General features: G+C 40.1%; 1 protein-coding gene across 2 annotated transcripts in view; it reads left to right on the top strand.

The window, feature by feature from the left end:
* NOTCH2 (notch receptor 2) overlaps positions 1–14,293 on the top strand; it is a 189,870-nt gene that overhangs the window by 139,849 nt on the left and 35,728 nt on the right. For both annotated transcript variants that reach the window (XM_050749316.1, XM_050749307.1), the window contains exons 12-17: positions 2,964–3,074; positions 7,206–7,398; positions 8,748–8,893; positions 11,624–11,737; positions 13,339–13,458; positions 13,898–14,050. In XM_050749316.1, the coding sequence (XP_050605273.1) occupies positions 2,964–3,074; positions 7,206–7,398; positions 8,748–8,893; positions 11,624–11,737; positions 13,339–13,458; positions 13,898–14,050 (837 nt within the window). The remainder of the gene's footprint in view (positions 1–2,963; positions 3,075–7,205; positions 7,399–8,747; positions 8,894–11,623; positions 11,738–13,338; positions 13,459–13,897; positions 14,051–14,293) is intronic.

The raw sequence follows: 14,293 nt of genomic DNA, 5'->3' as shown, positions 1-14,293 counted from the left end.
GATCTTTGTGAAAACTTCCAAAAGCAATTTGCTTCCGGGCTGTTCCTCAGACATGAGAAATTATAGTAGGAAAAGAAATTTGAGAGATTTACAAGCAATTGACTGGATGCCTTTAGAATGGAGGGACTGTTTTAGACTTTGCTATCATTCCCATCATAGTAAACATACTGGAAACCTGGGTGAGTGGTGGGTTGGCAAGCACTTTGTTTTCTCTGGGATTATATCATTATATCAGGATATATCAGGTGTTTTCTGGGGAGGACAGAGAGGGTATGGTGTAAGTAGCTGTCACTGAGAAGGTGAGAAGTCAATATGAGTGATCTGTAGGCAGCATGGAAAGGAAGGCCCAGAATCTGTCAGAACCTGCCAAAGACATTCCTGCAGTTATTTGGAGAATTAAAGCAAGCAACAGTCAGACAACATTTAAAAAAATGTTGGTCTGTAATGGGTGGAGAAAGAGCTGGCATGTATCAGGGACCTGGGTGGAAAATCCATTAAACGAGGCATTATGAATAGTCTCAAGTTCTAGAGTAAGAATTCCTGTTCCACTTATATGGCCTAAGTTGGTAGTTTGGTGTTCGGATAGGGGAGTGGGTGGAAGAAATATTTTACAATTTGCCAGCTAAAATTGTGGTAGTCAGTCACTGGGTACTTAAAGTGAGATATACTACCCAGAGTTACTTTCAGTGCCTTCTCTCATCTGTGCTTTTATGATAGTAAAGTTTTAAGTAAGTTTCTTTGTGTTTCAAGTAACAGACCAACTTGAGCTAGCTTAAGTCATCATTTACAAAAAATAAACAACAACAAAACAAAGAAACAGAGCTTAACTAAAGCACCCAGAGCCTCTTATAGATTCCAAGCAATTGAATAATAAGGCTTTGGAGAAAATAACAGGAAACTGGGCATTTTTAGACCAGAGGTCACACAGTCTGTGTTTCAGTGTTGTAATGAGAGAATCTCATTGGCCTGGCTTGATCCAGGTGTCTTTTCCTACTCAAGTACACAATGGACAGGGGGCTAGGGTCACATTGGATCATCAGGGCTTCATTGGGAGGGGGTGCTGCCGTCTTGGTTTGAGGGTAAAGGGGGTTTGTCAGTCAAAGGTTAGAAACATCTCCTAAAGATATCCACTTCTCTGCGGGGAATATGGAAATCTTTCCCTCATTTATGGCTAGTTAGGCAGCATAGCCTCATTAATCACGGAATGACAGTACAGTGTGGCAGAAAGAGGATGCTGTGGAGCCACACAAACAGGGTACAGAGCCCAGCTTTCCTGCCCTAATGGTGGCACTGTGCATGTCAGCCCTGTTGTCTATAAAATGGGTGTAACACAGACTAATATGCAGGTTGGGTGACAGGGTTAGAGAAAACTTACGTGACAGGCAAAGCAGCGTACTTTGCACATAGTAAGAGCTCAATAAACTGTTCCTCAGTAATTATTATTAATAAACATTATTGCAGAGTATGGGCACAGTGGCTCATACCTGTATGAAGTATACATACAGGTGTATACCTTACCTTTTGGGAGGCCGAGGTGGGACGATTGCTTGAGTCTGGGAGTTTGAGACCAGCGTGGGCAACATAGCAAAACCTCATCTCTTAAAAAAAAAGAAAATAGCCAGGTAAAGTGGTACACACACCTGTAATCGGGAAGCTGAGGTGGGGGATTGCTTGAGCCAGGGATATTGAGGTTGCAGGGAGCTGTGCTCTTGTCATTGCACTCCAGGCTGGGTGACAGATCAAGACCCTGTCTCTGAAAAAAAAAAAAAAAGAAAAACAAAGTATGAGTGAATCACAAGTATGGCATTTTTATCCTGGGTGTTTTGTTTTGTTTTATTCTCATTACCAGTTTTTATTTTTAGTCCTTTTAAACTACCAAAATATTATTGTATGATACTCAGAAAGCATCACTTAATTCATACAAAAATAAAAAATATCCTTACCATTATTTGTAAAAAGATATTTGTGAAATATATTACAAATATATTACAAAATATATTACAAATATATTTCACAAATATCTCTTTACAAATAATGGTAGCAATAATGATTGTATACTGTTAATATAACGAAACTCTTCCATTCATCTGGGCAGCAGAGCAAAAATAAGGCAGCTTACCTCACGAGGAAGTTACTAGACTCAAGATTTATCCTGAAATTTAGCCTGTAATACTGACAGGCAGTGTCAAGCTCACTGTGATAGATAAAAATTCCAAAATTCTAATTTTGATTCAAAAGCTTAAGTTTTATCTTTGGCAAAAATACTGTTAATTTACTTTTCCTCAAAATGACAGGCTTGCTGCTTTCACTTAATATTTGCTAAATACTCAATTGTGATTCACCCTGGTTTGTCTTGTCAGCTGCTCTTTCAATTAAAATGTGGTTTCATGAAGAAAGCAGCTATTTCAACGCACAGCTCAAACAATAGCAGTATAGCTCTTCCTGGAGACAACTTTCATACTTGGCATGCCACAGAAATGCTTTATGTATACTTCTATTTCATCACATGGAGTAGTAGACATTACTCAAGGTTCGAGATTTATTAAAATTATAGAGTTTCTAATTTTAACTTCCTCAACAAAGCCACTCTTGAGTGAAACTGGTGTTTTTGCTTGTTTAACTGTGGCACATGGAGGTGAGCAGTAGAATAATTATAGTACAGTTTGGTTCTACTGCCTTGATTCATGCTGATGCGATCAATTTCACCCCATTGCCTCTGCACCATCAGTTTGAATGTTAGCACGGTGAAAAGGAAAGATGATGGCTAAGTATGATTAATAAAATCCTTTGGACCTCTATATCTTCCTGAAAGAGTGGGCTACATTTTGAGAACTGCTGCTTTATTCTGTCCGGGGTTGGCTGGAATTCACCTTAGATTTCTTACACATTGCTGCATCACAAGCAGAAAGCCTTAGTATTTCTGTGGTAATATTGAATGGTTTCCCTTTGGTTTTCTCTTCCAGGGGTTAATTGTGAAATTAATTTTGATGACTGTGCAAGTAACCCTTGTATCCATGGAATCTGTATGGATGGCATTAATCGCTACAGTTGTGTCTGCTCACCAGGATTCACAGGTAAAGCTCCTTTTACTGCAAGGCCCCTCCTTCAGCCTTATCACTTTGGGAATATAGCATCCAAAGGAATATTGCTTTTCAAGTGTTTCCTATTTCTTTGTCTCTCTGGAAGGTTAGTAGTCTGTTTCTCTGCTTTTCTAGATCAGTTTTCTGTTCACAGACCTTTTCTAAACTGAAACATACTTTTCATTAATTAGAGTTTTTAGATTGTATGTTTATTGCTACCAGAAAATAATTCCTAGACAGACCATAAATTGCCTTTGCTTTGCTTGAGTTATATTGCTTCCAAAGCTATGTTTATTGACTACAGGTAGTAGTCAAGGCCTTCCATAAAGACATATTCAAGGTAAAATCTTATGAAAACACTGAATGCTTGTTTCTGGGTACTTCCTCTTTGACATACTCAAGGTAGAATTCTATGAAAATACTGAATGCTTATTTCTGGGTACTTCCTTCTCTGAAATATTGTTAGATGAGGTCAGAGCTTGAGGAGACCTCCCTAATTGGGGTAGCATGAGAGAGATATTTCTGCCCAGGAGGAAGAAAGTAAATAGCTAGAAGAATTTTGAATGTAACTCCTCTTAAAGTATGAACAGCCTAAGCATTTACACATACACACATGTGCGTGTACATGCGCACGCGCGCGCACACACACACACACACACATCTTCTATTTGTTAATATTAACTTTGTCTTTTACCCTCCTGATCAAAAAGTGCTAGAGGCTACTACTGCAGAAACCTGAGGCCCCTCACTGACACACCTGAGTTTCTTATTGGCATCATCAGAAGGCACACACTGTACATTCTGTTCTTTCTGGACAGTGACACACAGAAGCAGCCACTAACATGTTACCATTTAATAATTTCCATGTGGTTGTTTGTACCCGAATGTGAAACACCCTTCAAAGTTTTTGATAGAGTCTGCAAAAAGCCAGAGCAAAGCGAAGTGAATGTCCACCATTCATTTGCCAGGAGTGTACTTTGTTCTCTATTTCACAAGAATTTCTCCTATTTGGTATGATTGTGGACATTAGAGAGGAAAGTTTGCAGCCCAAATGGGTCACAGCGATCCCTGTTCAGTGAAAGATCACTGAGAAGCCAAATCTGATGAAAACTGTCATGCCCAATGCCCAGTGCTGCTGTAGTAGCCTGATGTTCAGCATCCTGAAACTTGTGACTCCAAGATCAAATGGCAGTCAAGTGAATACACAGAAATCCCTGCTAGATAGGATAATAGGCACATTGTTGATAAGTGGGTAATACAAAGAGAATAGGTAACATTTATGAAGAACTAATTTTGAACTAGGCACTATGTGCCTAGTCTCAATTGTCACTGCTGTTGAGAATACCTACAGAATTTATAAGAAACTGAGAACACAGAGAGGTTAAGTAATGTTACCAGTGCACAGCAGCCAGAATTATATCCCAGGCAATCTGACCCCAGAGCCCATGCTCATTCCCACAACACTGGACATCCTGATTAGGGGCCTGTTGTAGTGTGTGTGTGTGTGTGTGTGTGTGTGTGTGTGTGTGTGTGTTTATGTAAGGCTTCTACTGGACTCATTTTTTCAAAATGCCAATGAATCATATTCTTTCTCTTATTAACATTCAGCAAACCAGAAAGGTCAAGAAGGGAGAACACAGGCTAAATATATTCTAAAATAAACCTAAGGTGTAGCATGAAACCTTATAAGCAAGAAATGGAATGTTTTGGTTACTAGGTGGTCCCCTGTTCATGGAACTGTTGTCTGTGTCTGAGATGGTTTTTTTAATGAGCTGCTGAAAACGTCAGAGATGACTGTGGTATATACTCATGAGTGGTAAATGTAAGGAGTTTTATTCTTGCTCTTGTTTTAATATATTTTTCCCATATCATTCTAACAATAGCTTTGACAGCTTTAAAGGATATTTTTTTTTGTTTGTTTTAATACTAAGTTATCTGTTCTCTTAGAACCTTTTTAAATGGGGGAAGGTAAGGAATTATGTGATACTTCTATAAACTGCTTTTCAGTTTTACAAAGCACCTTCATACCCATTATCTTCCTGAATTCTCATAACAATCCAGAAAGGAAGTTCTACTATCCCCATTTAACAAATAAGGCAACTGAGAGACAGACTTTGATGTATATACTCATGGCCTGCCAGTGAGTTGCATAGTGAGGACTGTGAGTTCCCAGAAGGTGGAGACCTCGTTTAATCATCTTTATAGCAAGTGTCTAAAGCAATGTCTAGCACACAGGAAACACTCAGTGAATGTTGCTGAATGAACGAATGAAGGGGACTCAAATACAGCACTTTTGCTAGCTAATCCAGACTCTGAAGTGTGGACTATACCATGTTTTCATTTATTAAGCACCAATTTACTGAGTACCTGAGTCAGAAGAAACACTGGGTAACTTCTCATTTCAGTTAGCCCAACAAATTGCTTGGCCTTCCACTGGACTTTTCTGATGCTCAGTGGAAACTCCTTGAGGGTAGGACCTTGCTGATGGAACAGCTGTCAATCAACATAGTAGAATGCATTTAACACTTTCAGGTAAAGATGGCTTGAAAATTTATTCTGCAAAGAGTTTAAAAGCAAACAAAGAAAACTTGGGAGGAGTGGCTTCTGAGGAGATGCTTCCAAGAAAAGGCCAAAAATGAGAAAGGCTTTTTCCTGTCATCTTCCACTATATTACAGGCCAAGGCTAACTGTGTGGTTGAAGAGCTCTGGTTCATATTTTGGTGCCACTGACAAACATCTCAAAGAACCAGTGGTTGAGGCCAAGGAAATAGTATTTAAAAATAAGCTATTAATAAAACACTTAAGAGGAAAACAGCAGCCACTTCCAGATTATGGGTTTTTACCACAAGAACCACGAATAATGGTTTAGAGAGCAATGGAGGGTGAAAAAATGTGAATACTCATACTTCATAGGAGTGGGTATCTATTTCATCTGGAATGTCCTGTTCTAAATACAGGATTGCTCTTTCTTAAATGAGAAAAATGCATGTTTTCAAAATCTGAATCAGAACATTGTATTCTTTGAAATTTATAAATTCATAGCAGTTGCTTGATCCCACTCATTTATAGAATTATAGGTAATTTTAACATTTCATATCATTTTGGAATATATAGTTAAATCTCAGTTACTCAAAATGTAGCAAATTGAAACACTTGTATAACTGCCCGTGTTACTTTATTCAGCCTAAGAAATATCAAGGTTATAACAGACGTCTTTTTAAAGAGCAATCTTGGCTATGTCTTAGAGGAACAACATATCCACTTCAATTTCACTTACTCCCAGTATCTGCATTATATGATGATAAGTAATAATTGTCTAGAACAGAATTTCTCAAAATCTAGTTTTTACTCCACCTACATTTTTAAAAATATGGTTTGCTAGATTCTGTTCATCGCAAGCTATGGTGATAGGGCCTAGGAATCTCCACTTAAAATAACAACTTAAAGTGTTGATTTTACACATTAAAGTTTAAGAACCATAGGTCTAAAGTGACGGAATCTGCATTATTTTCTCCAATATCAGAGGACAACAAAATTATACCTTGAGACTCTACTTCCTGAGGTTAAAAAAATGGATTAATACGACTCTAAGAATGAAAACAAAATAGCTTTTCTTTACAATCAGTTTAATTATTGAATTAAGTTACTATCCCATTCATTAAGCATTCCAGTTAATTTGGATTTACCATAAATAGAAATGTAAGAGGCTAACTGAGAAAATGAATTTGTGGTAAACCAGCACAAAGCATGTTAATGAATGCTTCTTTGAGTTGTACTCAGGACAGCATTAAAAAGAGAAGCCTTCTTTGCTGACATTTGAAGTTCTCTTCTTAGAACCTGGTAAAGTTTCCCCATTTCTGAGTTGAAAGAAAATACCAAATTGCTATAACACTTTTCCAACCTTTTGTTAACTTTCCTTGATTATCAAAAGTCAATGCTCTTTGCTCCTTCTTTGCATGGCATTAAGTGTTATTGGGTATCTAATTCCTTACATCTTGTCATTTGGTGCCCCAAAACACCTTATGGCCTGAGCAGATGAAGGGTGAAAACATAATGTGTCTTATAGTTCTGGGTCTATTTCCTGAGCATTTAGGATGTAAATAACACTGTCCCCCTTCTCCACAGGGCAGAGATGTAACATTGACATCGATGAGTGTGCCTCCAATCCCTGTCGCAAGGGTGCAACATGTATCAACGGTGTGAATGGTTTCCGCTGTATATGCCCTGAGGGGCCCCATCACCCCAGCTGCTACTCACAGGTGAACGAATGCCTGAGTAATCCCTGCATCCATGGAAACTGTACTGGAGGTCTCAGTGGGTGAGTAGCTGCCCCATGTAATAGCTTCTTATTGACCTGTGTTAAGCCAATTGGATTGTAGTACTGGTGACAGCCTGAAGTCGTCAAATGGGACCTTGAGCTGAAACTTTGCTGAAGATTTGGTAGTCTGCATCAAAGCCTTCTGAATTACCACTTAATCCATGGAAGCTGGCACCTCCCTTCCGTAAGTGAGGACCTAGATGGAACATAAGGAGGAATGTCTCCCTTATATGGGTCATTAGCAAGGACCTCATGGGAGGAACCCAGACTCATTGTGTGAATCTTTGGCAATTATGTTTTTAGTATGTATTATTGGAATGATTTCTGAAGAATGTTCTAGCCTTTGTTTTTTTTTTCCCCTGCTTAAACATAGCTCAGCTCTGTTCTGTCACAGTGCCAGTGTGTGCTCTGAAGTAGGGCCACTTCAGCCAACTTTAGAAATGTCCCTGATAAAACATTTGCAATTTTTAAGCCCCGCAGACTTGTGTGATGTGTTAGTGATTTTCTAGAACCATAGAGTGACATTAGGTCTCATGAGACGCTCTTATACTCTTGCTGTGTTTGCCATAGGATATGGCTTTGGACATTTTCCTTTGCAAACTTTGAAAGATGAAAGAATAAAGTGTTTAGAAGTAAATAGTAAATAGTTATTTTAAAATGAATTAACTCAGTATTGCTGTTTCAGAGTATAGCAGCCTTCAAGGCACCCTTATCCATCTCTCATTTTCTTAAAATTCTCCAGATAAGAAAGCTATCATTTCCTGATATCACATTCTAGGTGTTAGTGATGTTCAAATTGGAGATTATATTTACATTTCAAATACCTTCATTCTTGTGCCTTTTCTTGCAGAATACCCTAGGTGCTTTCTGAAGCCAAGTTTCAGGTCAGAACAAAGCATGACTAAGATATGAAATATCCCAGGAGCATCTTAGAGTGGCTCAGGGTCCCTGATAGTAACCTAGGTATCTATTTTGCACCAAAAACTAATGATCTTAATGTTTGCTTTACTTTAGTTTTATGTATAATAAAATACATTGTGCAGATTTATCCATGATATTGTTTCCTTCAGAGTGGCCCAATATATTGTACAAACCATTGTTTACATAAGAAATTTCATTGTAATTTCACTAACTTGGTGAGCCAGGAAAGCACCAAGAAGGTTTCTTTACTGGATACACCTGATAGGGCCACATGGTACACACCATGTGCAAGGTGGTGCAAGGATAGTTCCATGAAAGTAGAAATGAGATCAGTTTACCCCATTTCTTCACCAAGTCCTGTATTTCACTCTATGACTCAATTGTACATTTATATACCTCCTATAGTAAAAAGTTTTGTCTTCTTTCAGATATAAGTGCCTCTGTGATGCAGGCTGGGTTGGCATCAACTGTGAAGTGGACAAAAATGAATGTCTTTCTAATCCATGCCAGAATGGAGGAACTTGTGACAATCTGGTGAATGGATACAGGTGTACTTGCAAGAAGGGCTTTAAAGGTAAAAACAAAAGTACATCTTTCTGTGTCTGCTCTGTCTTCTTTTTGTTGCATACTGCTTGACTCACTTCTTAGTTTCCTTTTCTCTTTTCATTCATTCATGTAACAAACATATTGAACAATTAGAACTTCTAAGGCACTTGGGAAATAAAACATGAATAGATACAATTTCTACCTTCAGCCTAGCAGTGAGGTAACCTATTGAAATAGTAATTTTTCTTTTTCTTTTCTTTTTTTTTTTTGAGATGGAGTTTCGCTCTTGTTGCCCAGGCTGGAGTGCAATGGCACGTGATCTTGACTCACCGCAAGCTCCGCCTCCTGTGTTCAAGCGATTCTCCTGCCTCAGCCTCCCTAGTAGCTGGGATTACAGGCATGCGCCACCACACCCAGCTAATTTTGTATTTTTAGTAGAGACAGGGTTTCTCCATATTGGTCAGGCTGGTCACGAACTCCTGACCTCTGGTGATCCGCCCCCCTCGGCCTCTCAAAGTGCTGGGATTACAGGCATGAGCCACCACACCCGACCTGAAATAGTCATATTTGAGATGAACAGTTAAGACTCCAGTTTTACAGCATTGGCCAAGTGTCCAATTATAAGCTGCCTGGTCCAGGTTTGAGTCTATAATAGTTCAAATAGATATATGAAAGTAGAATGAAAATACTATGCTTACTGTAATTAAGATAGTAGTAATATCAAGGAAGAATCCACATGTTCAGAACTCTTTCAACACATTGAGATATTCTTAGTTACTTAGTCATCTTTGGTCTTCATCGGCGGTCCTCAACCCTCAGGCTACAGACCAGTACCTGTGCGTGGCCTGTTAGGAACCAGGCCACACTGCAGGAGGTGAGCAGCCGGCGAGGGGGCCAGTCTTCATCTGTATTTATAGCCACTCCCCATCACTCACATTACCGCCTGAGCTCTGCCTCTGTCAGATCAGTGGTGGCCTTAGATTCTCATTGGAGTGCGAACCCTGTTGTGGACTGCATATGTGGGGGATGTAGGTTGCGTGCTCCTTATAAGAATCTAATGCCTGATGATCTGTCACTGTCTCCCATCACCTCCAGATGGGGCTGTCTAGTGGCAGGAAAACAAGCTCAGGGTTCCCACCTATTCTACATTATAATGTAGATTCTACTATATTATGAGTTGTAAAACTATTTCATTATATATTACAGTGTAATATAATAATAAAAATAAAGTGTACAATAAATGGGATATGCTTGAATCATCATCCTAAAACCATACCCTCAACCCCGGATCATGGAAAAATTTGTTTTCCACGAAACCAGTCCCTGGTGCCAAAAAAGTTGGGGGACTGCTGGCCTACCCAACAAATGTATAGTCATGGGAGTTGGGTAAATTCTGTTTCTGAGTTATCACTGTTGTATTTCTACCATCAGTTTTCTCTTGGAAACTCACAAAAGAGACCTGTGTGGATAAATCATTATATTTGCACTCATCTGTCTACTTATTCATTGATTTCCTCACTCAAATATTGTACCATGCTGTTGTCATACATCAGCATGTTTTAGAGCCACTTTATTTGATTACTTGAAACTTTTCTGAGACCATATTTCAGCCATTAATTTTCTGATATATTGTATTACATTGGCAAAGAAACTTGTAGATTTCAAAACACTTTTATTTCTTTATCTTATAAGACTTGCTTATCAGTGAACAAAATAAAATTCAAAAGGTAAGATCCCAAGTTATATGCCCAGTGAGCAGCAGAATACTCCTTGAACCCATACCTCTGCATTCCTAGACCATGTTTTCTTTTCCACAGTGCCATAGTTTCTCTATTTTAAGGCTCTGTGCCAGGCCCTATTGCAGATGCAAAGGTGTGCAGTATTTGGGTACAGTGCTATCTCCACTAATCTTTTATTCCTTTTATCCTTTTCTTAGTGGGAGAAGGTTTCATGCCTTGAATCAGGAGAAAACAACTTTGTAACTTCAGGAAGTACCACATGGATGATAGACACTGTGCCTATGAAAAAATGGGCGTAAACCAGAGGCTTTGATTAAAGTATTCAAAAACATCATCCCTTTTCCTGACCAGAAATGTTATATACAAAGGGCTTATGTTTATCATGCAGCAAGCTATTGGCTGGGTGTGATGGCTCACACCCGTAATCCCAGCATTTTGGGAGGGTGAGGTGGTAGGATCATTTGACCCCAGAAGTTTGAGACCAACCTGGGCAACATAATGAGACCTCATCTCTACAAGAAATTTAAAAAGTCAAGTGGGCCTGATGGCATGCACCTGTGGTTCTAGCTACTCAGGAGGCTGAGGTGGGAGGATTGCTGAGCCCAAGAGGTCGAGGCTGCAGTGAGCCATGATTACACAACTGCATTCCAACCTGAATGACAGAGTGAGACCCCCTGTCTCAAAAATAAATAAATAATAAATAGATCATGCAACAAGCTTTTGAACCAAGAACTTCATTATTGAGAAGTTATTTGTAGTTGGAGGGGCATTAGGCTTTCAGACCGTTAGAACAGACTGTTTTTCCATACATCTTTTCAACTAATTGACTGCTGTCATTTACTGACTGTATGTCAGGGACATGGGGCTGAAATGAATGAACAGATATTTCAGTGGCCTGAAGAAATGAATGCACTTTCTGGTGTGTTCAGTTTTTACCCCCAAAGAGAATTGGTTAGAAATTGAGATAATGAGACTGTCAGAAAGTTTTACTGTTTTTGGTTTTTCCCTTTTGTCTACAGGCTATAACTGCCAGGTGAATATTGATGAATGTGCCTCAAATCCATGCTTGAACCAAGGAACCTGCTTTGATGACATAAGTGGCTACACTTGCCACTGTGTGCTGCCATACACAGGTGGGTCCTGGAAGTACTAGCAGGGACCAGAGGGGATACTTGGCCTTGCTTTGTCAGTGCCTGAGTCTGAGTGCCCAGGTCTGTGGGGCTGCAGTGCTGCTCCAAGGGCTCACTCCTCAGTTGTCCTTCCTGCCCTTACTGACTGGATCTTGAGCTTTGAGGAAACATTGTGGCCTCCTAAGATGCAAGTGGTAGACAGTCATTTGCCTACATTGTACTTAAGTATTTGAAAGAAAAAAATTTTTAATTGTATGTGACTGGAACCAGGCACATAGCTGATGGTTGTCTATCAGTTGACCGTTTCCAGGACATTAGCTATTTGTCTTAGTTTCAATAATACAGCTACCATTTATTGGTAATTTACTATGTGCCAGGCACTTTTTGTACTTTGGATTATTTAATGTATTCCTCAATAATTCTACAATGTAGAAGTTCCTATTGTCATTTTACACATGAGGAGGCTGAGGCAAAGGGAGCTTGCTTGCTCAAGGTCGTATAGGTAAGTGGTACATCTAGGATTTACCTGTAAGTCTCTTTGAATCTGAAGTTTTTCCTCTTAATGACCTTTTTACTTCCCACATTCAGTACCGCTACATCTCACTCAGAGGTGTCACCCCTTTGACGGCTGTTACAACTGAGAAGACGTGAGTGTGACTGCATGCCACATAGCTGTTCTTTGTTTCAGGTGTTACATTTGGAGTGTGCTTGGGACATTTATTCTTTGTTTTCTACTGGCTTATTATTGCCTTCTTGTGATTGGTTATATTTCTATGGCTTGTTTATCTCCTCTTCATCTATTTTCCTCATTCAGAGGGAACAAAACACAAACATAGACAATAACTGTCTGTTTCATCAGGTTGCGGCATGCAGTCAGGAGCATGGCTGAGTTATTACTTCCCTGGAGTCTTCAGCTGTTGATAGCAGCTGTTGATAGTGACGCTAAGTTGTGTAGAGTAGCAGAATAACCATAGCATGACTGTGTTACCTGAAAGACTTGATAACACATTGTTACTTTTTCCCCTCTAGAAGAAATAGTAGGCTGGGCGCGGTGGCTCACCCTGTAATCCCAGCACTTTGGGAGGCCAAGGTGGGCAGATCACGAGGTCAGGAGATTGCAACCATCCTGGCTAACGTGGTGAAATCCCGTCTCTCCTAAAAATATAAAAAATTAGCTGGGCGTGGTGGCAGGCACCTGTAGTCCCAGCTACTTGGGAGGCAGAGGCAGGAGAATGGCATGAACCTGGAAGGTGGGGGTTGCAGTAAGCTGAGATCATGCCACTGCACTCCAGCCTGGGTGACAGAGTGATAATCCATCTCAAAAAAAAAAAAAAAAAGAAAGAAATAGTAATGTAGGAAAACTACATTTAACAGGCCTAGTTCATAAAATCACAGTTGTAGGAGGTCCCTAACTATCTTGCCCAAGGTTACACAGTTAGCAATATCGGAGCCAATGCTGAAAAGACTATGGGTTTCTCCATTTTCAAAGCCTCTTAATCAGGACTTCTTACTTAAATTCAGAGAACATCCTTGGGATACAACTTGGGAAATTTTTCGTTTTCTTACCTGTTTATGTGTCATAAACTCTGTCATTTACTTTCCAGGCAAGAACTGTCAGACAGTATTGGCTCCCTGTTCCCCAAACCCTTGTGAGAATGCTGCTGTTTGCAAAGAGTCACCAAATTTTGAGAGTTACACCTGCTTGTGTGCTCCTGGCTGGCAAGGTAACAACATGGGTGTGGAGAAGCCAAGAACATGCATTTCTGAGCTTTAAACAAAGTGGTCAGGTTATCAGATCATGTGGAAGGCCCTGCTGGTCTTCTGAGGCCTGTCTGTCTTGTCAAGAGCACACAGGTTTTGCATAGGAGCTGCTAATTGGAATGGCTTAGAAAGCCTTTCCATTGTCCGTGTCTTTGGGGCCCCCTGGCGGCTGGAAGGCTGCTACCGCAGACTCTCAAGCCATGATGTTCGTTCTTCAGGGAGTTTTAACACCTTGGCAGCAACTTCCTAGGCCACAGAAGTCTTCCTGAAACTTCCTAAAGTAGGGGACCAACCAGTTTGTGGAATAGCTCCATGCACCCCAACTTAAGCTCAGGTCCTGCATAGGTTTTTGTGGGAATCACCTTCCAAGGACTAGGTCATTTATTGGCCTTGTGTTCCTAGGTCAGAGGTGTACCATTGACATTGATGAGTGTATCTCCAAGCCCTGCATGAACCATGGTCTCTGCCATAACACCCAGGGCAGCTACATGTGTGAATGTCCACCAGGCTTCAGTGGTATGGACTGTGAGGAGGACATCGATGACTGCCTTGCCAGTGAGTATGCCAGTCAGCTCTTAAGCCCCCCTGAAGAAAGGAAAGCACACAGGGAGCAGAGGAGAGCGCAGTGGAGGCTGCCACCACTCATGCCTGACATTGGGCATACCGGTCATTTATCCAGCATATTTAACAGTAGTGTTTTAACTCTTTCTTTTGAAGCTAGTGTCTTGGAGTTGAGGCAGTAGAATATATTTTAAATATTCCCTTTAATTTGTGAACATTGAAAATGTGAGGACAATG

The sequence above is a fragment of the Macaca thibetana genome, chromosome 1, assembly GCF_024542745.1.
Source record: "Macaca thibetana thibetana isolate TM-01 chromosome 1, ASM2454274v1, whole genome shotgun sequence".
Taxonomy (NCBI): domain Eukaryota; kingdom Metazoa; phylum Chordata; class Mammalia; order Primates; family Cercopithecidae; genus Macaca; species Macaca thibetana.
This window is presented reverse-complemented; position numbering and strand designations above follow the sequence as displayed.